Genomic DNA, 27,639 nt, shown 5'->3' on the forward strand with positions numbered 1-27,639 from the left:
TTTTGTTTTTGTTTTTTTTTTTTTTTTTTTTTTTTCTGGGGAGGTTTGGGGTTTATCCCGCCGTTTGACAGCGTCTGTCGTACGTGCAGGGGAGAGCGCGGCTGTTCTCCCCTGTTCCTCGGGGGGTGACGCGGCCCCTTCTCTCGCCCCCCCCCCCCCCCCCCCCCCCCCGGCCGTCTCCCGGGATCGCGGTCGGTTCCGCGAAACTTTCCCGCTGACGGGAGTCGCACAGCGGCCGCGGAGGCTGGGACTGGGAGAGGCGCGGGGGGCGCCAGGCGGGGGGGTTGCTCGCTCCTAGTTTTCGGCTGAGCAAGCTTCCCAGCCCTACAGACCTCGTAGGTCACACGTGAGCCTTTTTAAATTTTATTTATTTTATTTGCCACCTTTCCTGCCTTTCCCACCGAGCGGAGCAGCGGCAAAATCTCTGGGGAAGATCCTTTCGAGGGTCTCACTCCCAAGTGTCTGTGTATGGGCGGAGAGGGAATGAATAATTAGAGAACAGTTCCATGAAATCACCTACCGAAAAATTAGCTGCCCGTTAAACGGGAAGCGGTGAGAAGCAATCATGTAAATTCCACCTATACCCAACTGTAGAGGAGGGGTGGGAGGCACTGCCTGTAGCAAGCCCGACTTCCAGCCCTGCGGCTGCCCCCTTATATCGCCGTCCCCATCTCCCTGCCCCGGCGGGAGAGGGACGCGTGGGTGTGGAGCGCAGTGGTTTAGTCCACACCCCGCAGCCTCCCTTCCCCAGGCAGCCTCGGGAGCCGCGCTCATTCTCCTCCCTCTCCTCGCCAGCCGGTGTGTCCGCGGCGGCAGGAGGCGGAGGCGGCGGGAGGGGAGAGAGGAGGAGAGCGGAGCGGAGGGTGAGCGGCGGGCGCCGGACTGCCGGGGCCGCCCGGGAGAGCAGCGGCGGCGGGAGGCCTCCGCACCCTTTGCCGCACGCACCCCCGCCGCTGCCGCCGCCACAACGGCACGGCGGCACCCCGCCGCCGCTCCCGCCCGCAGCGGCACCGCGCTGGAGTGACTGCCCTCGAGCAGTTCCCGCTGTGGTTTTCAGTGAGGAGGGAGGTGGAGGGGTCGGGGTTTGATTTTGAGGGGATGCTAAGACAGCCGTTCCCCTCCTGTAGCACATTGCCTGGGCGTTCCTATTATGGAAGTTAAGTGAGAAACTCTGCAGCTTGAACTGATTTGGTAGAGAAAGAGAGAGAAAGGGGTAGGGGGAGGGCGAGAGGAAGGCAAAATAGCTAAACCAAGCCAATGGTTTTCCTGCAAAGTGCCGAGAAGTTTGCGGAGCACTTTCTAGGAATCAGGTCCTTTCTCAGAGTCTCTGCTTGCCTTCCGAAGAAAGAGCTTGCTTTTGGATTGCCATGGATCCTAAAGAGAGTCTTAGATACACTTGAATAATTCCTCTGCTTGGGCTGGATTGGTGGGAATTTAGGAAGGAGCGTGTGTGCAAAGCAGAAGCCTTCGGAGCTCGCTCGCTGCTCTAATCTGTATGGATCTAAAAGTGTCACATTCAAGACCTTTCCATCTGCAGCTTTTGATTTCAAGATTTCCCTTTCCACTTTAAGTAGCTGCTAGGAAACTGAAAACTTTTGGACCTACCTCTTACTGGCTTTGGATACTTTTTTTTTTTTTTTTTTTTTTTGCGATCTCTGTGGAATTGGTCTCACAAGCGATCGGGATTGCTTTTAATATGTCAAAATGGGTCTGCTGACGCCACTCCTGCTCTTTGGATTTGCATTTTTTCAAGTGTATGGTAAGTTCGCTTATTTTAGATATGCCATTTCTGTGCAGAAATCCCCTTCATCTGAATCTGATTTGGGACAGCACATGGACGGCATTATAAGCTTTAACATTACAGAGCCTTAAGTTTGTTTCTGATATAAAAATGGTATTTCGGGGGCATGGTGGGGGGGAAGAGGGAGAATGTATGTTTCCAATAAGCAGTCATTCCCGTCTGCTAGCTTAATGGAAAAGCAGCTTATGAATGGAAGAATGTCAGCTTGAGGTAGCAAAGAAAACTACTGTGCTAAATCTTTTTTTTTTTTTTTTTTTTTTTTTTTTGGGGGGGGGGGGGGGAGCGGAAGCGGGAAGGAGAAAGGAAGGGCAGAGAGCTGTTGTAGCTGATATTACTTTGCCTTCTATTGTTAAACTTTCCACCGGGAGAGCCAGCTGGTGAAAACAAATAGGGGAGCTCTGCCTCGGCTCCAGGTGAGGCGGACTGGAGAATTTCCAGAGTCCCTGAACGCCTCCTTTGGCGCTGGCGAGCGGCGGGCAGGGGGCAGCGCGGCACCACCACCCCCCGCCCCGCCTCGCTTCGCCTCCCCCCACCGCCGCCGGGCCGGGCAGGTGCGGTGCGGTGCGGCCGGCCCGCCAGCGTGGGCTCCGCTCGGGGTGGGGTCCTCCCGTCACTTTCCCCCCTCACCTCCTCGTTACGGGCTTTCCGGGGCGGGGAGCTTTGTCATGTAGTTTAGCAACGTTTGGGGGAAAGGGTGGTTTTCCCGTTGCTGCCCCCCTTTGGGTCTGCCCTACAGCATTTCTTGGGGTTTTCAGGTTTCAGTGAGGGCCGGGGAGCTGTGAAGGAGCCCCCTGGGGAAGTACGCTTCAGCAGGGCGAGAACTTCAGCGCAAGGGCAAATTGCCTTTCAAAGTAGGGGTTGGCGCTGTGCTGCAGTACAGGCGTTTGGGTGCGTTACAGCCGTTCAGGCACACAACTAGGAAGCCGGCATCTGTCACAGCATGCCGTTCTACACCAGTGTACGCTGGCAGTCCTGCCACTATTGCGTACTTGCACCGCTATAAGGTCTTGTAGACTTCAGGTGAATTTAATGCCTGGGACCCTGGCTGGTTTTGCCTGTCTGTTAGAGCAAACTTTGTACCAGGAAGCCACTGCTTACAGCATTTACTGTATCAGTCCTGAAGCAAGGACTCTAGGTTTATTGTTTGCAGTCACAGGCTGCTTTGGGTATTTCTCCCCCTCGTCTCATCTTCCCCCACCCCCTAGCAAGAAAGGAGGCAAAATAAACGAGAAGAGGGAGACATTCAAGTACAGTTTTACATTGATTGCACAATATGCCATGAGTTTAATGTGCAATTTGGTCCACCGATAAGAAAATTTCTGTGTAATGCCGAACAGTATGAAGTTTTAACTATGAAAGGATTTAAATGGAACATTTGCATCTATCAGCACAGTTATAGTTTTGTGGGGACTTTGTTTTCCATTTGCTTTATTTTTCCTGCTGTAACATCTTTTGATCCTTAACTTTAAGATCACCAGTATTGGAGATGTTTTGTATACAAACCGAAAATACCAGGCTGTAGAAATGTAATTATTAGTAGGTGTTTAAAATTGTACATAGCTAGAAGGAATACAATTACAGTGCTCAGTGGAAGTGACAGAGTGAATCAGAGGAGCTTGGTGTTACAGAATGTAATTAATGTACCAGGCTGTTTGGAGATATATGAAACAAATGCAATTAACCAGCTTGCTGGAACGACGGGAGCAAGACATAATTTATTCTACTTTTGTCATGGGGAACACAAGTAGAACCTTTGTTCTGTTTAGCCTTATAGGGCGAGGATGGGGGTGCAGGTGAAGCACATAGCTAATTTAGAGCTGGACCATTAGAAAAAAAAAAATGCCAAGAAACTGCCCAGAATAGATGGGATCGCCCTCTTTTGTGGGAAGATATTGCAAGACTGTCAAGTTTGCCTACATTAACAACTCTCTTAAATAAATAGATTAAAAGCCTTGTGGATAGCACATCATGACCAAGTAGAGATAAGCTGTTATTGTTGAAATGACTAAAAAGTAGCTTTGAAGAAATACAGGCATGCAAGCTTGGCATGCATAATAAATACGATTACACCTTAGGGTGACATATGCCACCAGTTGCTTTGAAATGATATATGTATCAATATTAGCACTATTTGTAATGCTTTGATTTAATAAAAAAGGCAAAACTTGAGAGACTACTTGTTTAATAGGTCTTTTTTTTTTTTTTTTTTTTCTTTCTATGTTTGAAAGTTACCTCTTAGTGCATTTACAGTTTTGAGGTTTTTTTTGTTTCTGGGTTTGGGGATTATTTTTTTTTCTTTTGTTCTGTTGACATCAGGTCCAGATAGAGAGAGAGGCACTGTAGCATTTGAGGCATGTTAGCAATTCTTTTCCCTGTGGCGTTAGTTTTGTGTAGTGATTCAAAAGTGGTATTACATCATTCATCACTGTGTAGATCAAATGATAATTTTTTTCTAAATAATTCATTTTCTCTGTCCATGCTTTTATGACACCTGAAAAGTACAAAGCTCAATGAAAATGGAAGAAAGGTGTTGTTATTTTGCTTATGATTTTCCTGTAGCCCTGCCCATATTCTTGCATCTTGTTCAGGTAGTAACTGCAATTCTCTTTTTCTTTAGCTATCGATCTTGGTTAGTGTGCTTGAAAAAAAAACAAAACAAAACCAAAAAGCAACCAAACAAAAAAAAATCTAACACACACAAAAAAGCCCAAACAACAAACCTCCCCACTAGACAGAGTCTGTACCATAAAGTAAGACCCTAGGTATTGGAGTTAAAACAGCTGATTACATGGGGTGTTTTATAGTGTTCGATTGATTTTTTTTTTTTTTTCTTTCATTGTCCTGTGTTTTTTGTTATCTTTCTTCCAATCGTTAATAAAGCTTGAAAGAACAAATATTAACGGAAAAGTTCACAACTGCTGTGAACACAGGTGTGTGGCTGTTGCCACAGACACTAGTTTAGTGGGCCAAACTCCGCCCTGGTAGGACTCGTAGAGCTTTCGGTGAAAATAACAACCTTTTATGTCAGGTTTGGCTTTTAGCCATTGTCCCTCGAAAACTGCAAGTGTGATGCCCTTGAATGTGTGATGGTGTTAAAGATACATGAGAATAATTCTGTAAAAGCAGCATTCTATCTCTGTATTAGTTTATTTCAAAAGTACTTATTTTGTTAATGAATGAAAAGAATACATCTGAAATAGTGGGGTGGCTCAAGCAGTTTACGTTTCTTTTCCTTTTTCTTTTTTTTTTTTTTTAAATTCCTTTTATTTCTTCACACCAGTGAGCTATGCATCTGTGGCCTTGTGCAGGTCTCTGTTGCCTATCAGAGAACATGGTTTACATATAAAGCTAGAGTGTATTCTTCTAGTGAGTATTTGAGCTGACAAGGTCTTGATCTCTCATGTGAGTTTTGCTGTTGATGGATAACCTTTGCTTCTGTGGAATGTGTGCATTTTAATGCATTAAGAGTAAAATTCTGAAGTGGAGAGTTTGTGGTTTTGTTTCCTTATCTTGCTCTTCCATAAGACCCAGTTCTGCAAAGCATTTAGGTGTGTGCTTCCATCTCTTATCCAGAATTTCGCTGAAGTTAATAGGAATTTAAACATGTCTTCCAAGTTAATCATATGCTTTAAAACTTTGCTGAGTAGGGATCTATTTATGCCCATGATGAAACATTTTGCTGGATTAGTCTTAATACTTAGCTTTCTCTACTTCCTGTCTGGTAAGTTGTTGCAATAACACACATTTATGTGCAAAAGATAGGCAATGAGGAAATCCTGTTATTGCACTTCCAGAGATGTTTGAAAAGTAATGTGTTTTGTTCCTTTGCTAATTTGCAAAAGATCTGATACCCCCAAGTCTTTCAGAAAATTTAGAATAGGGGTTTTAAAACTTTTCTGTGAGTTGGAAGACTCCCTAGAAAGTTTCTGGAATGACGAGACTGATGTTGCTCAAGGAAAACAAGTTTTAGCAATGCAAGCTAAAGATGAGTAACCTTAAAAGTAGACAAAAGGTTTTAAGTACATTGTTAGGGATGCATAAAAAGCATCAAGGAGATTTGCCAAAAAATTCAGTGAGAGGAAATGGAGGCTTTGGCTAGTCTGCCTAGTCAACTCTGTTTCCAGGAGCTGCTTGTCTATAGCAATGCTATGTGGGCTGATAGCACTAAATTTGAGACATGCTCTGTCCACTGCTGAACCATTTAGTGGAAATTACTGAAGAGTACGCAGTGGCTTTCTAGCCATTTGCTACCCTTGAACTGCTATTCAAATATTGATCTCAGCTAAATAGATTGCTAACAGGTTCTGTACATTCTGTTTCAGCCACCTAAGAGGAGCACTGCTGTCAGGTTTTATCTGTTATCTCAGCTGGCATGGCAGAGGTTGCTCTTCCCATGGCTGCCATCTGGCTCACCACCTCTCATACCAACCTTGTGGAGGATACTTAGTAATCATATTGATGCTGTTTCTTGCCAAGAGACTAAGCTACTGGTGCTCTTTTCTACATTTCTATAGAAATCTCTTTATTTTGTGTCCAGAAGAAAGCAAGTATTCACTCTTGCCAAATAAATAAATGTGTTGGTTTTTTGATTCTTACTGGACAGATATTTCTTACATGTGATTGCTGAATTTTTACAGAACATTTATTGTTACCCAAGCTTTCTTGCACTTACATTTTGATAGTACACATGCCTTGTATTTTCAAAAAAAAATTCCTTTAAATTTTGGTACATAGAAGGGTAGAGAATCTGATCTTAAATTCCTACTTCAGAGAGAAAGTTGAGGATACCTTTTATGCAGGACTCCTCACATGGACTGCAAGTTATGTGATCTTTGAATGCAAGAATAATTGCACAGAAATAAAGATTTGTGGATGTAGATTTTAGTCTCACCATCTTTATTCTCACATCTGGCTTCTTCTATACAATGCAAACCGTGGACCCTCTGTCCTTGAAGTTGTGTGTCCAGAAATAAGATTGAGTTGCCAGTGTTGTCCTCACCTCAGACCCTTTCCTTGACAAAATGTTGATCACCTGTGGTTACTAATTTTTTAATGTTTAACTGGGCCTTGTTTAATTATCCACTTTATTTAGGACCTGCTTCTGCACCACTGAAATCTGTAACAATTTTGCTATTGCATCCTTTGTGCAAAGCACCTTGAAAGCGTGTGGTGGTATTTTGACGTACTGTAAGTAAAGACTTGCATCTTAATTCATGTAATGTAATGTTGTTACAAGATGAAGCTGGCTTGTTGCTACATCCTTCCATGTAGATAGCTTCCAAATACTAGAGGGTACAAGTGCATGTTTATGCTTCAGTCCTGTTTACTCCTTCCTTGTTTCTATAGTGCTTTCTTTACTAGTGCAGAGTATCCCTTTGCAATCAGAAAGCTTAATATTTTTTCAAGCCAAAAGTTCATGAAGTAAGAAATGGCTTTTTAATTCCACCTCTGCAGCTTATCATGGCTTCGCTGGCATGAATGAGATCCAAGATGTGCTCTTAATTTTATTAAAATAATAACCTTTGTCAATAAACATATGAACAACAATAGAGAAACTAATGAGTAATACCCATGCAATAACCTGCGGATACCTATATTGAGCCACTGTGCTCTAGTGGTTGAGCCTAACTGAGATTCATCTTTGTGTTATGGACAAGTGTGGTGTGAAGATATTAATTCAAACAATGTTCTGGCAGAAGTAGCTTGTGCATATGTGTTGAACTTGTAGTCCTTATCCCTCTCCCCAAGCCTTTTTTTTTTTTTTTTTTTTTTGGCTAAGCAAGTTGTTTGTAAACTCACTAAATAATGGTAATTATCTGCAGGTCTCTGAGTTTTAACACATCCTTTTAACTGGATTGTGAGCTAACTTTCTGGTTGTGTTGTAAATAGATTTGCAAACATCCTTTCCTATGTTTAATTTCTGTTTGAGCTTAGTTGCACTGCAAAACTGTGTCAGTAAAACCCACATTATTTCGTTTTGCTTAATGATAAAGTTACTTGTTTGTATTGATATTTCTACCAGGAAACAATGTATCTTTGGCTTGTTGATAACTGAAGGCCACCGATCTTCTAGTGATGTCAGTGTATATTTTGTAACTCGTTGAGATTGTGTGCGTCCATGTTCTATTGCAAACTTTTTACACTGTTGTTTGTCCTGGTTGTGGAGATACTCATTCAGATCTAACTACCTATGTGAATGGTGACTAGAAGAACACAAAGCATTTTGAATTTCATTTTGTCATTTTCAGATGTTCCTTGAATAAGACACCATTCCAAGATTGATTTGGAGCAACCTTAATGATAAGTGATATTTGCTTGCAGAATTACCCTTCTTGTCAGTGAGTCTTAATGATACTCCTTCAGTTCCAGCAGAATACTTCAGCCTGACTACAGTGAAAGGCAGTGGCCTGTCATTGTACTATTTTATGCTTTGTTATAATTTATTTTTATTTTCTCTCATAATTTTCCCTCAGATTAATTGGGAGAACAGTTTATTTGGTCTGATATGTGGAAAAGAACTTGGTAGGATGAGTGGGGATGCCAGGAGTTGAAGTATGGTCTTACTCGTTAGAGTTTACCTAGATGGTTATTCCACAATGTCTGTTGTGGCATATGGTCTTTTAGTTTGTATTTATGCATTACCTATATAGTTTCAGTGTAGTGTGCCAAGGCAAGAAGAATATCTCTGTAATATGCTTGTCATAAATGCAGAACGGACAAATATGTAAAGAATAAATGGCCAGCAGCAAGTTGTAAAACACAGTAAACTCTGTAGTTCACTTCTATTAATCACTTGCCATTGATTGCAAGAGAAACTGAGTGGAAAAAATTTAACCTTTTAAAACCAAAATGTCAGGTAACTAATATCAGTCAGCTTGTTTCTCATTCGTAGTGAATGGAGGGATGGTTCATGCTATGGTACCAGAGGTACTTTTTTACTGCTGTGAAAATGTCAAGAGTTAAGAAGCAGTTATGAGAAGTATTTTAATGCTGCATGAGCCCTATAATCATGGGTTCTCAAGCTGTCATTCTGTGCAGTTTTCAAAGTCCACATGTCCTGTAGCCTAGATGACTTCATCCTGGAAAAAGGAGTGGTCAATTTTAACAGTTTAGGTTGTATCTTAAATAGAACTCTGTAACTAAAGGATGGATGATAGTTTCTTTTGTACCAGTATTATGAAAAATTCAAATGACATAGCAATGCTGTTGGTCTAAGAGCTAGTTGGAAAAGGTGTATTTTTATCACCCGGATTTCCTTTCCTTAGTCAACTTGATCTTCTCTTTGGGATTGGCACTCCATGGTGGAGGCTGGAGAAAAAGGATCTGTGGGTGCATCCTCCTTATGACTTTTCAGAGAATAAATCTTATGCTCGATGCATTATGTCACTTGCAGGACCTGGAGATGCTTGTTGGTCCTGCATGTACAATAGCACTGCCCTGCTCTGACAGTTTCCTGGAGAGAGAAATGACACCGTAAGCTGGGAGAAGGAGTGGGATAGTAGCCTGACTCTGGGTCCATGGCTTGATGGATTAAAAGACTACCCCTTGTTGAAGCAGAGAATGTGGAGAGAGAGAGACTAGCAGGGGAGCTGGGCTCCAGGGCACATGGATGAGTTAGGCAGCACAGGGAGTGAAAATGCTACTGCTATGCTTAACATGATAGTGCTGTTGCCTAATAACTTCAGGGCTCTTATATACACAGTCCGTTTAGGCTTTTATCGTTGCAATGGCATCTGTACATCACTTACCTGTGAAGTGAATAAACCTTTCTGTTAAATGGTTTGAGTCCAGGTTTTTTTTGGTGTGGCTGCAAGAAAATGCTAAATTGTAATTTAATGCAGTGAACTAAGGTCTTTGCTGACTTTAACCTGATGCACTGCAGAAGTGCTGTGATAGATTGGCTGGGGTTTTTGTATATATTTTTTTTATGATATGTAAGAGAAATTCATTGGGCTAACTAAAATAGTTGGTTTACGTCAAGGCAACAGCTATTAAACAAAGGACTTTCAGTGGTAAAAACTAACTATCAGAAATACTGCAGGCTGCATTTTACCCTTGATCTACTACATCTGTTCTGTCACCAAACTGGATTTTAAAATATAATGCTTTGATTTTAAGCTCGTCAGTGTGATGTGTCTATTGAAATGTATTCCTGAATTTACCTGAATTGTAAAATTCTGAGGTGTTTATTTTTTTTTTTCCTTCTGCATGAATTTGATTCTTCATCTTAAACTGTGCAATGTGGTGTTTACCTGATGAGACCAGACAGTTTGTTCTGTAAGATCAAGTCCTATGGGGTAAAACCATAGCTTTTCAAATAGGGGGATCCTATGATAAAATTTTCAATTAGTACTGTTGTCTTAAAACCTCTAAGAATAGCAGTGTACATCTGTGTGTGTACATCTAGTTTGGTTTTTTTTAAAAGTTTTTATCTATGTAGAGATGTATAATTATACACGCTTATAATGAAAGGAAATAACTTTAGAAACTGTAAGGAATAGAACTTATATCCCTGAAGACAAAACTGTAAACAGTAGTAGAAGCTGTTAGAACACTGAATTAAAAGAAAATTAAATGTGTGACAAATAGACAGATATTTAATTAGATATGAATCAGTGTAAACCGGAACTATTTATTATTATTTACTGAATCCTTCTGAACAACTGGTCAATTTAGGATGAAATGCAAAAGAACATATGTCTGGCTTTCTATGACCCCAAATTTCTCTGTTCTCCCTTTCAGCAGACAACGTGCCTTTTTTTCCCCATAAGTGATTTTTGGTTGCTAGGAGAGGTGCAGTAGTCTGCCCTGCTCTTATCCGGCAATAAAACCGAAGAGTGTATTGAGTTAAAGAGAGGGGCAAAGCACAGTATAGGCCATGAATCACAAGTTGTCTCTAATATGTCCACTTTGTTCCCACTTTTTCTTTGAAAACTTTTGTTTTTACTGATGGTGTTTCTTTTGAGCTGATCTCTCAAAGCCATTCAGAGAGTGAAAAAAATTGTGCTGTTAAGAGTCCACTCAGAGGAGCAAAAAAAGGAGGGAGAGACTGAGACTTATTCGTGGGGCCACAGCGCTAGCAATGCGCAACTCAGTGAATAGCTTCAGTCAGCTGCTGTTAAAACTGGATGATTGATACCTTCTGTTTTTTGGTAGGATTAGAAAGTACACAGAAAGTCTTCATAGTGGTCCTGCCAGTTTTAATGCAAGATACTGAAGTTGTTTAGAAATGATCTTCAGACTTCAGTGTATTCAGTATTCTTGAAGCATGCCTGCAGACTTCAAATAGTAATGTTCCATACACTTGTTAAAATTAGAAGGGATTGTTAATAACCATGCTACTTTTACTCTAGTTTGTGAAACACTTTATTCACTCTGTAAATCATGCTTTCTGAATTAACTATGTACTGTGGAAAGAAGCACTTGACTATCACTTCCTATAATGATCTAAAAGTGTGCTTAACCAAATGTCATTGGCTACTTTTAAACTTTTGCAGTTAAAAATGGATTTGTGTAGCTAGATATTATAACAGCTATGAGTGATTAGATAATATTGTCTATATTAGTAGACTATTGAAATTGTGAGAGCTATGGCAGATTTCACTTGAAATTGATTGCAGGATGAATGTATAGACAATATAATCTTTCCCTAAGTGCTTAATGAAACCTAGCCTTAAGAGCAGTCTTAAAACAACTATTATATCTCTCGAGAAAGATTGCTGAAGAGGTTATGTGTGTGTCCTATGAATGAGGAAACAGAACATGCGACTGCAGAAAACTAGGATTTGTACTGTAGAAACAGATGACTGCCTGTCAACAGATCAGGTCTCTGTATCATTCCTTAACAGGAATAAGTGGTGAATGGCTAAGAATCTCATTACCAATTTAGAATATATCGTTGAGTCAATCTAGTGACATGCAGATAATAGAGAAATTCAATGATGATGTAATAGGAAAAATAATGCAGCAACTTGTACCAATTTGTTATTTCCATTTGAACAAAATAGGTTTCACCCATATTTCTGAGGGTATTGGGTGACCTGGCAGTACTGGATTCAGTCCCAGTGTAATTTAATGGAATTTGTGTCTGTTTAAGTCAGGGCTGAATTTGCCCCTGGGGAAAGATGAAGATGGAAGAGGTGTAAGTTAAATTACAGGGAGCTGGCTCTATCTTACAGTCTGCTGATAGGGATGAGAGTGTGTGGTTCTTTTGTGTGTGGCAGTTTTTTTCTTTTTCTTCCTGATCCACACAGACTTTACGAGTAATTTAAATAACATCTACAGTACAACTGAGTTTTCAGTTACTTCCATGAAAGCTGCAAGTGCTGAGACCAAGGATTTTCCCTCATAAATTACAGCAGAAGTTATGCTGGTCATTCTTCAGTGTTAGTCCAAAAGTGCTGTTGTCCCTCTTCCTGCTGAGAACTGCATGGGAAAACAGACACATTTTTGTTACTGCATGTGTCTGTTGGTTAGCAAAATTGGATTAACTGTTAATATGTTATTATAAAGGATGTTCCCAGTACCACTCAGAAACTCTGTGGCAGAAGGGAGAATGAGATCTGGTCTCTAAGAACACAGCTGATGATCGGAGAGGTGTGCTAGTGTTAACGGTGAAGGCAGAAGGCCTAACTCGAACTGATGTTGCTGCGGTATCTCTATACCTGGCATTTAAAGAAAGGCAACTTTTGATGTCCAGGAGGATGAGCATGGTAGAATCACAGACCATGAATCTGTCCTCTAGTAACAATTTTCCTTCCTGTTACTTGATAGTCTCGCTACGCTGCATTATGAAAGAGAAAAGAGGCAGAGGGTGATTCAGCACTGCTGGATTTGGAACAGGGGCTAGGGGGGAGCAGACACTTGGTGCGGTGAAACATTGAGTTAAGAGTGTTCTTCCTCATCTTTTCCCTCTGTCTTCAGTTATGTGTTTCTGGGAGTTTAAATATGCTAAAGAAAGAGTCAGGAGAGAAGTGGTAGCTTTGGATCTGGACCTGGAGCTGTCTGAAATTGGAGGAAACCCATTGTTGCATGGTGACGTTCAGCTATCTGTCCTTCCTCTTCTTCTATTTCCCTCTTCATTCAACTTTACATGCCAAGTGAAACTTTTTTTTTTCCAAATAATTCATCTGTCCCTCAGAGCCTGATTAATTTGTAGAATAAACTTCTTTCAGATTAAATGGTATACACCTAAGTAAGGACCAGCTATAGCTACAATATTGAAGTGGAGAAGTAAGGAATGAAGGCAAGTTTATGTACACTTTTCTTGTCATATGATTTGGAACAAATCTGTGGCCATTTCTTTCTTTCTTTCTTCCCTCCTGTTAAATCTATTTCCTAGATTATTTTTTTTTTTCTATAATGAAAGGCGTGTCTAGCTTACTTGGCAAGTTTCAAATATGTAATCTCATCACTGTCAATGCTTTATGTTTGTAATTCTAGAAGGTTTTTGTCTGCATAGGCCAGAAAATGAGAAATGCCTTAGCTTACTACACAGTAAGTTGAAACTTCTAGATTTAGAAGTTGAAACTTCTAGATTTATTCCGGGCCATGGAGAAAAATATGCTCTTGTGTTTAAAGAATTTCTTTCCCTGTGCTGTTTTTCTGCTACTTCTGCCCATGTTCCATGTTTCATTCATGTAGCTTGGCTCCTTATATTTCATAGTTGAAGACTTCTATCTTGTTTTCTTGTTGATTGATTTAGTTTCTTTTCTAGCTTTTTTCTCTTCATTTCAGTCTTCTCTGGTTGGTTTAGGTTGCTGTTTTCTAACCATGTTGCTTGAATATGGAGAATGAAAGGACTGAAATAACAGGAAAAGTTGGGGGGAAGGTGGTGTTGATGATGGAGGAATGATTATAAGAAACTTTGTTCTTTGGCAGGATTACTTGGAGAATTCTGTGTGCATAGATAACATCCTGTGGAGGCAGAATCTTCTGCCAGCCCTAACAAGTGTCTGGAGTAAAAAAAAAAATAGTTACAGTTGTAAGCCAAATTTTATGTGAAGTTGGAAAGAGGTACCTTAACCTTGTCTCAAGTCTACCTTTTAGTTTTGAAAAGCATAAGTCTCCACTCTGTCATGGAGAATTCTTTCCTTCAGTCTAGAGAGAATTACAGATAACTATGTTTGTAAGTGGTTTGTTACATTTCCTGCTCTTACAAATAGTTGAACTTTATTAATTTATAAAATATGCATACGTAGGTGGACAATCAACTTTAGTATCTAAGCTGATTTTTCAACGTTCTACAAAGTTATAAACAGACAATTAACATTAAAAGGCAAAAGATACCAGGTATGTATAAACCAAATAGTAATGGCATTCAAAGAAATTGTGCTGATACTACTGTTGAAATAATTTATATTATTTGAAGACTTAATTTCTGTTATGCGTATGTAATCTATACATGACATGTGTATATGATATTATACGTCATACAATATATACCATACAACATCTTGTAAGAGAACTCTTTTAACTTGCTAGGTAAACTGGGTGAAATACTTTCTGGGTGAAAGCTTAAGTTGTTTTTGTCTTTTCTAATTCACAGTTGATCTTAGTTGTATTGAAGAACAAATGTTACTTTTTGTAGTGGGTTTGACTTGTAATGTATACGAAATCCTGACTCAGCAGAAGACGCTGGGAATTCTGTCATCAGCTTCGGTGGGGCCACAGTTTTGTTTTTGGAGTGTTTGGCAATGTGGGAGGCTACCCAACCCCTAACACTCGGTGGTTCTGTAATGCAGAGAAGGAAGTTTTGTTTTTTTGGTTTTTCTCATAATTACACAAAATGTAAGAGATTGACTTTGAACATAAAACCGTGATCAGGAGGTTAACAGATGCAAGAAGCTTCACCCGTGTTCTGTGGGACAATTAGTGGGAAGAGAAGATAAAAAAGCAGAACACATCCAGTAGTAAGCGGTGTAGTCAACAGCTTGAGAAAGAATTCTGTAACACCTTTATATGTAATGAGTATATTATTTCATCTTTTTACATCAAACAATGAAGTCTGGCTGTTGACTTATGGAGAGCACCTTCAGCTGTATCTGCCCTGAGGACTACAACTTTTACTGTTAGGAAAGCCACAAATTTATTTTAAAACCAGTTTATTACAAATTTGCAAAGTAGAAAGGCAGATAAATTATTTGGCAACAAATTTTTTCCGTATCGCTTAGCATTTGTGACCAGGTGGCTTACTAGGCCACTTGGTATTTCCAGAGCGGTGGTGAGGATGAAAAAAATTCTGACACCCTTTGGATGAAGAATGATACGGGAGTTATCAGTTGTTTGAAGGAGATGAGGAATAACTGTATGCCAGGCTTGGTTTTTTTCTGCTATCTGTAATGGCTACTTTTGGCATCTTTTGAGATGGTCTGAGCATGTACTTTAAGGGCCTAAATCTGTATTTTGCCTTAAATACTATCATCAAAGTCTAGGCCAGAGTTTGTTAAAGGCTACCTCAGGTTAATCCCAAGGTATTCCTGTTAATGTAGTGTGCAGGTGTTTTTGTCCTGTGGGAAATCACCAAGAAGGCTTCATGAGAGTGGGGCAGTGCCTCCTGGGCTTGTCTGCTAATTGGAGTGAAGGAATAATTTCTGATTGCCTGATACGTTTTGCTGTCATGCCCAGGTAAGCATATACAGGGAGAAGGGTGGAGCATGCAGGAGCAGAGCTGGAGCCAAGGCTCAGCCTGCTTCTTGTATATTACTTGCACTGTGAAACTTTTGCTGCTGCAGAAGCTGCAGATGAGGACTATTTTAGCAACAATTAGAATAAAGCACAGTGTTTTTTGTGGATGCCCAGAATATCCATATGCCAATTCAGGATTCCAGGTGTTGGGGAAAAGAATTCTAAGGTCGTTTTTAGAGGAAGACAGATTCCTGAGACTTTGAAACTTCTGAAGACAAATATCCATGCAGTCATAGATGCCATGTATCTACCTTTTTTCTTTTTTTTCCAATGCTTGTGGAAATTAATTTCCTAGTGCTCCAGACTTTTGTTTAACATTTTGAACAGACAGGCGACATTCTGACATCCAACTACTGTGATATATTAGGCTGGGGAGAGAAAATGGAGAGAAGGTTAGTTTTAATATGGACTTGGCTGGAGGAGTGCTACCTAATGAATCACTGATACCACATCCTGCAGTGTTCTGAGTGCTAGTGGTCTCCTATCCAAATACAATTCTTGCCCGGCTTCCTTCGCTTATGAGTCTCACAAGGTCATAATTCTTATATCTGTTTTAGAAAGAAGGTAGGTTACGAGCTGGACTAGCTGAGATGGAGCCTTTTGAACAAGTTTCTTTGGAAGTGAGACTTCAGTGGAGAAACTGAAACATAGAAAATAATAGTTCAAAATGTTCAGCCTGTACACTGGGTGCCTGGAGAGGAAATAGATCCTTTAATATTCTATGCTGAATGTTCAAACATCTTATCAGGTCATCATTTGCTTGCATATATTAAAGCTTTTTAATAACTTGGTATGAATTGGTTGCATATGCATGTGATATAAATAAAACCTAACTGGATGTCATAAGCCAAAGAAATAAATCAGCCAATGATTCTATTGAATATATTCTTGGTACAACTGTCTTGGAGAGCTATAAATAGATATTGCTTATTACTTTTGCTTGCATTTATTTTTGCTTTAAATGGCAAATAAAACTGTTGTTAACAGACAAAATCACTTGGAGGATATTTACTTAGATAATTTTGAGCAAAAGAATGGATTTCATTGTTAAAATATTTGTTAATAATGTTTGTGTGTTGGGACAAGTAGATAAATTGTCAGTACAAATGACTAAAGATTTATCTTTCATGTTTTCAAGAAAGAAATTATGTAGAGGGTTTATAAGCACTTTTCGAAGTGCTTATACTATGAGTTACCTTTTTGTGGAAAAAGATCCATGAGGAAAAAAAAAAAAGAATAAAAATTGGAGTAGTAGTTTCGGTAAGTATTGATTGGCCTAAAACAAAGAAGTAAAAGAAACATATTGGAAAATAAATACCCATCTTACGAATATATCATTGGCTTCTTTCACTCCATTCCAAATATGTCAAAATCAGCAAAAATATTGCTATAGTTTCAGTAACATCTCCTTTAAAGTCTTGCTGGCTTTGTTTTTCTTTTCCAGTAATGGAGGAGCTTGTGCTTTGTAAGGATTTTTGGAGGCTTTGCTCACTGACAGTAAATATGGCAAAAATAGGACAGGACATCCGTCCTCTATAAAGTGTTCGAGTATTCATGGAATATATACTTAATATAATGTAAATGTTACTGGCTCTTGTTCCTTTCCTCCTCATGGGCAAAAATCAATACATATGCTTCAGAATACTTCCCTTGACAAAATGAGATAGACAATGATGACAGGTCTGGCTAACTGTCTGGAAGCATGCCTGTCTCTTTGATATACCAAATATTTGGAACTTTTAGAGAAATATTGATAAAACATAATTTTCCCACCATTTTGCACTTCTTGTTCACTTTGGTGAGATGCTTTGGAGGTAAGTGAGAAGCGCTTCTTAAGAAATTCAAAATGACAGAATTCAGAATGTTGAGACTTGGTGAGATTCCTTTATTATATAAACGATTAATAGAAGTAGTAAGAGGAGGCAGAACAGTTGCTGATTTCTTGTGCTATAGAGTTTTAACTTTTGGTTGCATAAGTGAAGGGATTCATAGTATACCCTACAATCCATATTTTTGTTTATTTTTAAACTTTCAAGTGGTTTGAGCAGTTGGACTAGCCTTGCGATAGAAGCTGCAGAATAGCAGCAAACTAGTAAGAAGGGTTAATGAAAAAAATCATTCCGCTGATTTAAGTTTCATCTCAGCCTAGATATGACTTAAGTATATGAATCTTCCCCTTTCAAACAAAGAACTTATATCCAATGCAGATTTTGCAGTTTAAGATGCAGTTTCATACTTACAGATCCAAATAAGAACACAGGCAAAACAAGCAAACCTTCTTGGACAGAGAACAGGTTTCAAAAACCCTTTAAAAGTATTGTGAGTGTTCCATGTTTGCAAATAATGGATCTTTGATTTTGTTAAATACTTATGATTAATGGAATGGAGTTTATGTATAATAAATCTTAATTGCAATTCTGAGAACTCTTACATAGATAAAGCTCTTACATAGACAGAGAATCTTTTGGGCCACAGGCACTTCAACAATACAAAGATGAAAATTCCCTGAATATTTTTCTTTTTAATATTGAGAATTAGAGTGCATGTCTTGAGATTTTGTAGCAAAACTAGACTCATGTGCCTAGGCACATGAATGGAGCCTGTTCACCTTCTGGACGCTAACATATAGTAATGTTAAAACTCAAAGTGTTAAAAAAAGAATTGGCGTATCTCAAAACCGGCACTAAAAATACCAAATAAAAGAAGATAAATCTTGACTCTGCTTGCACTCCATTCATTGAAAGGCCTCTGAGAATAAAGATATAGGTGACTATTAGATGACATTAATTTATATTCTCCATAAACTATTGCGTGCCCAGTTATGATAAAATCCTAGTAAGTTTAGTTAAGTTGGTTTATTATGGCCCATATATTGATGACATACCTTAGGATTTGATAGGCTAATGCTACTCTAGACATATTTTGTCACATTAATTTGCTTTGTGCAAAGACTTACAGACAGTGAATTACACCAGCTCTTGTGTTGCGAGAGGATGTCATATGAAGAAGGCAATTGTCCACTTCTGCAGTGAAATAAGTTTATGATGGCTGTGTGACACAAGATGTGTCAGACTTTGGTCCCTTCTGCATTCTTTTTAGTTAGTAACTCTTGGTCAATACCATGAGGAATGGTTTTGAATGGTTTTGAATCATAGAATCATTAGGTTGGAATGGACCTCTGAGATCGTGAAGTCCAACTGTTGACCTAATACCACCGTGCCTACTAAACCATGTCCCGAAGTGCCACATCTACATGTTTTTTGAACACCTCCAGGAACGGTGACTCCATCTCCCTGGGCAGCCTGTTCCAATGTTTGACAACCCCTTCAGTAAAGAATTTTTTTCCTAATATCAAATCTAAACCTCCCTTGAGGACATTTCCTCTCATCCTATCACTTCTTACCTGGGAGAAGAGACTGACCCCCACCTCACTACAGCCTCCTTTCAGGTAGTTGTAGAGGGATAAGGTCTCCCCTCAGCCTCCTCCAGGCTAAACAACCCCAGTTCCCTCAGCCGCTCCTCCTAAGACCTGTTCTCCAGACCCTCCACCGGCTTTATTGCCCTTCTCTGGACACGCTCCAGCACCTCAATGTCTGTCTTGTAATGAGGGGCCCAAAACCGCACACAGTATTCAAGGTGCGGCCTCACCAGTGCCGAGTACAGGGGCATGATCACCTCCCTACTCCTGCTGGCCATGCTGTTTCTGAGACAGGCCAGGATGACGTTGGCCTTGGCCACCTAGGCACACGGCTGGCTCACGTTCAGCCGGCTGTCAACTAGCACCCCCAGGTCCTTTCCTGCCTGGCAGCTTCCCAGCCACTCATCCCCAAGCCTATAGCGCTGCATGGGGTTGTTGTGACCAAAGTACAGGACCTAGCACTTGACCTTGTTAAACCTCATCCAATTGGCCTCAGCTCATCGATCCAGCTTGTATTTCTATGATAATTTCCTCAAGGGATGGAAAAATCTCAGCAAAAGGATCCTTACAGCAGAATAGAGATCTCTGTTGTACACTGGAGGTTTGGGCTCACCCCCAGCCACCTGTACCAATTGCAGCACATTGTACAGTGGAAACACCGTGCAAATATCTGCCTCCCCAGCTTCAAAAGACACCTCATGCCAGCCTGCTCTCCACACCTACAAGTCACTAGTCACTAAATGTCACTTTGTAGGGCAGCTGAGGTTATAAGTGGTGTGGAGAAGGCTTTATAAGACAGTTCTCAACCTCAGCCCTTTCTAAGCCTGTGCTTGGTTGGGTATTTCTCCATGGTGCAAGGTGGGATAATGTTCAGATATCCGAAGAAGTACATCTGGGACTCTTGCCCAAGGAAGAGCTGTCTGGTTCAGGAGCTTCATCTCAACATGGCTGCACAGTGGAGGACTGTATGAGTAGGTGCAGAGAAGGTGTGGGAGCAAATGGCCCTGCCACAAGACTGGATTGACTGGATCCCAGGTGCTCTTGCTCTGCCTGAAAACAATTTCTTGCTCCATTTTATTAAGCCTGCCATGACAAACAGCATGTGCAAGGCTGACTCCACACTGCTGAAATCCCAAGGGATGGTGTCTCTCCGTTCTTCACTGCCCCCCACCCCCACTCCCATGAAGTGCCAGCTTGGCAGCCCTGGCCCCTCTATGGCACCTCCAAGTCTGACCTACAATCTCCCATTTAAAGTGAAAAAGCTCTCAATTGTTCTCAACTTTGAGAGAAACCACTGGGTTTCATGTGAGTAGACACATGTGTGTGTTTGGCAAGGTCAGATGGCTGAGGCAGGACTTATCTTCCACATCCCTATCGTACCTAGAAGGTGTAAATCAAAAAATAAAAAATAATATTATGGGCTCTAAACTGACAGAACCGTGTGATGGTCTTGCACAGTGTTTGCCTGAAGGCTGAATGACACAAATGCTGGTTTCATAAATATGGGGGGATTTTTGAACCTTTAGGTTATGGAGAACTCTTATCTGTTGGAATATTCTTTTGAGGAATTATTTTATTTTTTTCGGTCACTAATCTATGGTCCTTCATTTATTGTTTTATTGTAATGTGTGTGTTTCAAAATGCCTTGCAATTCAAGCAGCACTTGAGTGAGTGGAAATCTGATGTTGCTTATTCGTGTCATTTGTAAGCTAGAAGTGATCTCCTAATTTGAGGAATTGCAGTCAATTATCATCATGCTTCATATTGATTAGGTTTTGTTATTTTACGGCAACTGGTCATCTTTTCAAAGCATAAATAAGACTGTTGAACCTTACTCACTGATAAAATGGCACTAACTTTTTTTTTTACACAAGACATGGAAGGCATACAATTTTGGGGGTAAAAATATAGTCTGAAAGATCTAATCTTAAACATGAAAGAAGGAGGTTTATATTTATCGTAAAAAAAAAAAAAAAAAAGATATGGGTGCATTTTTTGAAATGGTGGCCTTTCTCCTCTAAAGCAACAGTTTAAATTAAATCCCTAGATCCTAACTTAATTGAGATAAATGGTTTTAGCTTTGTCCCTGGTGTAAAGTAGTCCATATTACAAAATCACCATACGTCTGTTTTTGAAAACTTGGCATAATTTGCATTCTCTCAGGACTGAGTTGGCATTGAAAGTGAACTATTTCTTATTGCTTAGGAAGGTGTTCTTTCTAGGTCAGAGTAAATGTTATTGTCTGATTTGTGAAGGAAATCTGCTCCTACCTCTGTTAATAATACATAGCTGAAAGATTTGTCAAAAATGTTTAAGTGCTATAGCTGTTCTTTTTAAATAATAATAAAAACCCAACCAAACAAAAAACAGCATCAGAGTAAAGAAGCTAAATCAATATGAGACAGGGACCTTATTTTCGTACATCTGGTTGGCATTCAAATGCTCAGAGACATTAAAATTGCTGAACTTATTATTTGCTCATGGCAAGTAGCCTAACACTTCAATGATGGTCCTTTGAACTTTATGGGAAATGGACATGTGGAAAGAAATATAAATTGATGTAGAATACATTATTATTTACTAAGGACATTAGTGTTTATGAATACATAAAGGGCGAGTGTCAGGAGGATGGAGCCGGGCTCTTCTCGGTGATGGCCAATGATAGGACAAGGGGCAGCGGGTGCAAGCTGGAGCACAGGAGGTTCCACATTAACATAAGGAAAAACTTTTTCACTGTCAGGGTGGCAGAGCACTGGAACAGGCTGCCCAGAGAGGTTGTGGAGTCTCCTTCTCTGGAGACATTCAAAACCCTCCTGGACACATTCCTGTGTGATGTACTCTAGGTGGTCCTGCTCTGGCAGGGAGGTTGGACTAGAAGATCTTCCGAAGTCCCTTCCAACCCCTAACATTCTGTAATTCTGTGAACTTTAGTGAAGGAAAGCACGTAGCTTTCCTTCCCCACTTTCCCTGGAGGATCTGTAGGAATTGCAATTCCTTTCCTTTTATTTTACGGGTGGTGAGACACTGGAACAGGCTGCCCAGAGAAGCTGTGGCTGCCCCCTTCCTGTCAATGTCCTAGGCCAGGTCGGATGGGGCTTTGAGCAGCCTGGTCTAGTGGAAGGTGACCCTGTTTATGGCAGGGGGGTTTTAACTAGGTGAACTTGAAGGACCCTTCCAACGCAAACCATTCTATGATTCTGTTACCTGTAGATGTGGCACTTAGGGACATGGTTTAGTGGTGAACTTGGAAGTGTTATGTTTATGGTTGGACTTGATGATCTTAAAGTGATCTATGGTTCTATCCTTCCTCCAAGGGAAAACCAATATGTATTGTACTGCTATTGGCTGGAGAGGTTTTGGTTTTTTGTTTTACTGCTCTTGCTCTTATATCTGCTGGACTTAAACTTTGAAGCTAGAGTCCCGTACCTCACTTTTTTAGCTGGCAGAAGATCTGGAGGAGTGAAGGATCAAATACACAACTTTTAACCAGTGCCTCAGTTTTAACCCATCGAGTGAATTGAAATGTTGGGAGGCAATGAAGGAAGCTAAGTCTGCATTTTGACCAGCATATTCTGTTTTGTGTTATACAAGGCAGTGTTCCAGGTGAGGGCTTAATGTGCTAAGTGCTGTCTTAGCACAGGTGGAGGACATGCTTTCCCAAAATCTTGAGATTTAGACAGGAAAGGGATTGCAAAAAATATTTATGTAGGACAGGAATTGGGGAAAAATGTGCAGGAAGGCAATGAGACATATTCATTGAGTTCTCTGTGTTCTTTTCTGGTACCAAGACAAGAAGCAACTTCAAAACGGCATGCTGTCAAATTGCATATATTTATACACATCTCTTAGCTAATTAGGGAACAATTTCCTTAAATTCAGGGTAGATTACAGCATTTTTTCATGCTGGTTTGCTTGTGTTCCTATTTGAAAGCAGAACATAAATTTTGTTTTGTGTTTGAAAAATAATAGGTTTTGAGAAATTATTTGTAAAAAATGTCTAGTTTATCAGATGTCTTTTTATATGAAGAACTTGAAAAATACTTTACATAGTAGTGTTTGGTTCATTTTATAGAGTATATAGACATGCATTTGTAAAGGAATTGGAGAAACTGCCTCATATGTGTCCATAACAGAGTTTTATATAACAAGTTATCATAGATATTTTAAATCTGACTAAAGTTTGAGCTAATATTAGGTCAAATTTAATTACATGATTGAAAGTGTGCACCTTTTGTTTCAATAACAAGTGTCTGGGTGAACAAGACGGGAGGAGAGAGGAAAAAAAAAACCCTTTTCTCCGCTTGTATACAGTCAAAAGAACCCATGGAATGAACTGTCTTATCATAGGATTCATGCTGGATAGTTACTGTGATTTCTAATGACCGTAGATGGATAGAATTCTGTGGTAAATTTTCTTAGATGAGCAGTTTTAATAAAATGCACACCTCATGTAGGCTTTTGCTGTATCATGTGTATAACTTATTGGCAGGAATGGGAGATGTGAGCCTTTCTAAGCCTCAAGTAGCTAAAAGGGATTAACTTTACACAGAGGATTTACTAATGAAGACATCGCACTTACACACACAGAAGGAAAGGAAGATGAACTGTTGATCAAGAAATCATTCTATCTAGTTGTCCGAAATGCTTTCTTTTTTTTTTAATGCTACTTATAAATGTGTCTTATTGTGTAAATGTGCTTTTCTTTTTTATTAATATTCTCATATATTGTCGTCATGCTTTTATAGTCGTTTCACAGTAACTGGCTGTCAGAGTAAGATACAATCTGTGGACAGATAGATGTGACAGTCAAACTGTAGGCTGTGATGGCAACCTGTGTAGTGCTTGTTCTTGTGATACTTCACTTTCATATGCCTAGGGGTAGATCCTATAGGCTACTTGAGCCAGTAAATAATTGGGTTTTGAAGGGATGATGGAGGTAATTCTAATCTTCTCTGGGATGAATTTGTTTAAAAAAAAAACCAAACCCACAAGCAAAAAAAGAAAAAAGATGAGATGATGTTTGTTGAATACTTCTGCTTTGCTTCTAGTCTGTAAACAGTTAGTTCTCTTCATAGCTTGAGGTCAGGTGAGCTTCAACAAGGTTTTAAAAGCAAACAAAAAATCAAAACCCAAGAAAGAGAAGATTCTCCATTGAAATGCAGGAAGACTGGTGACAACTGGCTTCATGGTCAGTCTGTGTCTGAATGCTCACAATTATCAGTCAGGAAAAGCAGGAGGAGTTAGGAAAGGTACATGTGGCTGAGTAACCTCCTTTATTAAACTGGTTTTTGTCCTGAAAGATTTGTGATCTTGTCAGAGCACATTAAATTTGTAGGCAGAGATCAAGCAGTTATCAAAAAATTAAGAAACATGCCTGTTGCCTCTGATTCCTTCCCTTGCTTTCTTATCATATCAGCTTCTGTAGTGAGACAGACCACCTTGATCTGTATTTCAAAAGCATCTTTGCTGCAAAGAGTTGAAGCCAGTTTTAGGGTATTTTAGACTTACTATCCCAAGTGGAGCAGTCTGGGTTTTGGTTAATAGAGCATGAGGTAACTTTTTGTGCTCTTTAAAATATACTGTTGTTGATACTTGTTTTAATATATGTTTATACATATGCACATCCACATATATAATTGTAATTATTAAATGAGGTATTGTAATATAGGTGTTCTATTTTACTTGTAGGAAAATATAAAGATGTTATTTGTAACAAAGAGTACTCTTTTAATTGGATCAAATATAGAAGTGAACAGTCATTTAAGAAGTAGTTTTCAAATAAGGAATGGTAAAACTGTTGCTCTGACAACCAGAGTATGAGCTTTAAAACCACTTAGGCTACTAAGAACTAGTGTAAGAGTGCACATCATTCAAAAAGTTTATTCTAGCTTTTTAGTGTGTACTGGGTATATACTGTGACTTTGGTCTCACCAATTATTAGTGCTGTTCTTATCAATGTATATAGAAAAGTTCGTGATACGCATTTCCTTTATAGATTATTGCTATTACTTCAAATTAATGAAAGCTGTCAGACATTACTATACAAGATTAATATTTTTTTAAAAATCATTAAGGTATGCCTGGATCACAGCAAGCTGTCCATTTGGGGTTTTTTGTCTCGTGGTAGATAAACAATGCATTTTGGAAAGGAAAATGTAGAGCAAGCACTTTGTGAGTCATTCCCAGTTTCTGAGCGTTTGTAGCTTATTGACTTCCTGAGGTGCTGTCTTTGTGATTAACTTCTTTTGTGAATTTAGCCAGCTGTTTGGTTTTGGGTTTGTTGTTTTTTTTTAACCCAACACTTATTTGCTTTTTGCTTTTTGAAGTCTTTCTGAGTAGAAGTAACAAAATCATTCCAGCAAACCATTTCCCGTAGTATTAGCTGATATCTATCCATAGATCAGTTCTCTTGCCCAGTGTTATTAAAGAGCACTGACAGAACTGAAGGAATCGCTATAGACATGTTTTTTTCTTGCTACAGTCAAATGAAAGAATATTAAATGACAAACATAGGCTTGGTACCTGTGGAGCAGGGCATTAAAGCAGGCAATTTTGAAGTTTTTTGCGCCACTGTAGTGATTTTGCCTGCAAGGTTAGTGATACAATCATTTGAGGTTGTTGCATTTGATATTGATGTTAACCGTTACGATAGCTGATAAACTGACTTTCTTCTGACAGGCATCATTAATAGGAGGCTCTGTGCTGTCTTGGATAATTTTCCTTACAATTAGCAGCATTGATCTTGTAGGTGCAGCAGCAGCTGAAGTTCCTTGAGGCAATCAGTGAATGAAACTGGTTGAAACTCACACTGAACTGCAAGCCAATTGTTCCCATTTGACCATTATAGCAGTCAGGTTTTTTTGGTCCTTGTTTGTTGATTCTTGAAAGCAGTTTATTCCTCATGCTTAGGTTTCTCACGCTTCCAAGGCAAGAAGTGAAAGCCTGGCTTTACCAAGCTGTTCTCTGTAGGAGCAGTTCTACTTGGTAAGTCATTCTGGATGTGAAGATAATCTGTAAATCACTTTTGTCTCTACAAAAGTAGTGTTCTGATATCTCAAATATGATGAAAACTGTGGAGTTTTATGTTGAGGGTGGTGAGGGAAGAGGTTGAAGTAATTTCTAGTTGAAAAGACACCTTTATCCAATTATAAATTAATATTGATTAATACTAATGGAGTGGGCTCCAGGAGAGGCTTTACATACCTCTTCTGCCTACTAGTAAGGCCTCATCTCAGATGCACAAAAGCTCTTAAGGAAGTGGGTCATTTGTATGGAAGTTAGAAAATCACCCTGTGCTTTTGTAGTGAGGACATCTTGCCTATTGAGCAGGCTTCAAAGAAAAGCTTGATACTGATGTGGGGAAATAGACTGGGAGCTGTACTGCTGCTGAGAAGCATAGAAGGGCTGCAGTGTGGCGAGAGTGAGGGAGACTGCTGTATGAAGGACTATCTTGTAATGCATTAAATGCAGATCTTGATATGACTGTGGGGGTGAGCCTTCCCTCATTAGCTTTATTATCTAGTCTGGGAGTCGGTGACTTCATTTTGACAAAAACAAAGTCGTGAGTTTTGGTGAAAAGCAGCATCTTAAACCACATTTGAACTGGTATCCCAGCTTTCTGTGTGCTATAGCATTCTGTCAAATGGCTGTCTTCACTGTACTATTAAGAAAGGATTCATCAAACAAACAATGCTTTTCTTAAACTTTGATGGAGTGTGGTAGAACAATATGGAAGTTATAAGAAAAAGGCTAAAACTGGACAAAAAGTACACAGATGGGGAATAAATACTTGTTTATGCTTTTGAGGATTACAGTTACTTAGTGCCTGGGAGACTGTGCTAGGACTTGCATTCTGTTATGAGGAGTGCTGGAAGACGGACTGGGTAGGAAAACAGTCTTTCAGTGCATAGCATTTGCTGGGCTTTATTTACCTTTAAGGGGTCATGTCTGATGACAGCAGATTCCATTTGTCTTTTTTTAATCAACTTGCTTAATGTTAAGTGTGCTTGAAATGTAATTAGATAACTTTTTTGTTTGAGAAATAGCATGCAGGTGGTCAAGCAACATTAGACTTTTCAGAAAAAGATGATAGGAACATAACATGTGGTCCTATGAGTAAATCTACATTACAGTTTCAATAAATACCTCATTATCAACAGTGCTGATGATCTTTCTAGTACTTCCTACAACCTGAGATGTGGTGTGAGACACTGCAGTTGTGTTTACAACACACAGCAAAGGCCTTGTCTGAAGTTTAGCCTTCTCTGACAAAGTGTGGAAAGCATCTTAGAGTGCTGGTTTTTTACCAAGCTATAATGCAAAGTGAAGTGACATTGGTAATCCTGTCCTACTGAAACCAGCTTTAAAACCTGTAAATTGATTCCACTACAAGAAAAGGGCATGTCTTTCCAGAGTAACTGTATCAGTACGTAAAATAATTGGTGATGCTGTCACTGTTTTTGTTATTCTGTGTGACAAAAATTGTTGCATTATCCCTATAGGTTATGGGGGATGTGAATATATAACACACAAATCCTGATGGAATGCTAAATTGATTTGGGGTAAAAACCGCACTCTGAAACATCAAGGTTCTTAATTTCTGATATCATTTTACATGTCTTTGTCTGCTGCATCATCAATACTCTTCCAGACTTATCATACAATAATTATTTTTTTTTTTAAGCAAATAAACTATTTTTCTTTTGGCATTTAAAGAAGCAGAAAAGCTTGCTAA

General features: G+C 39.6%; 1 protein-coding gene across 1 annotated transcript in view; it reads left to right on the forward strand.

The window, feature by feature from the left end:
* The first annotated feature begins 1,704 nt into the window (after nucleotides 1-1,704).
* ROBO2 (roundabout guidance receptor 2) overlaps nucleotides 1,705-27,639 on the forward strand; it is a 435,305-nt gene continuing 409,370 nt past the window's right edge. The window contains exon 1 of the mRNA XM_086462902.1: nucleotides 1,705-1,759. Coding sequence (XP_086319028.1) covers nucleotides 1,705-1,759 — 55 coding nt within the window. The remainder of the gene's footprint in view (nucleotides 1,760-27,639) is intronic.

Source organism: Leptosomus discolor, chromosome 1 (assembly GCF_034619465.1).
Source record: "Leptosomus discolor isolate bLepDis1 chromosome 1, bLepDis1.hap2, whole genome shotgun sequence".
Taxonomy (NCBI): domain Eukaryota; kingdom Metazoa; phylum Chordata; class Aves; order Leptosomiformes; family Leptosomidae; genus Leptosomus; species Leptosomus discolor.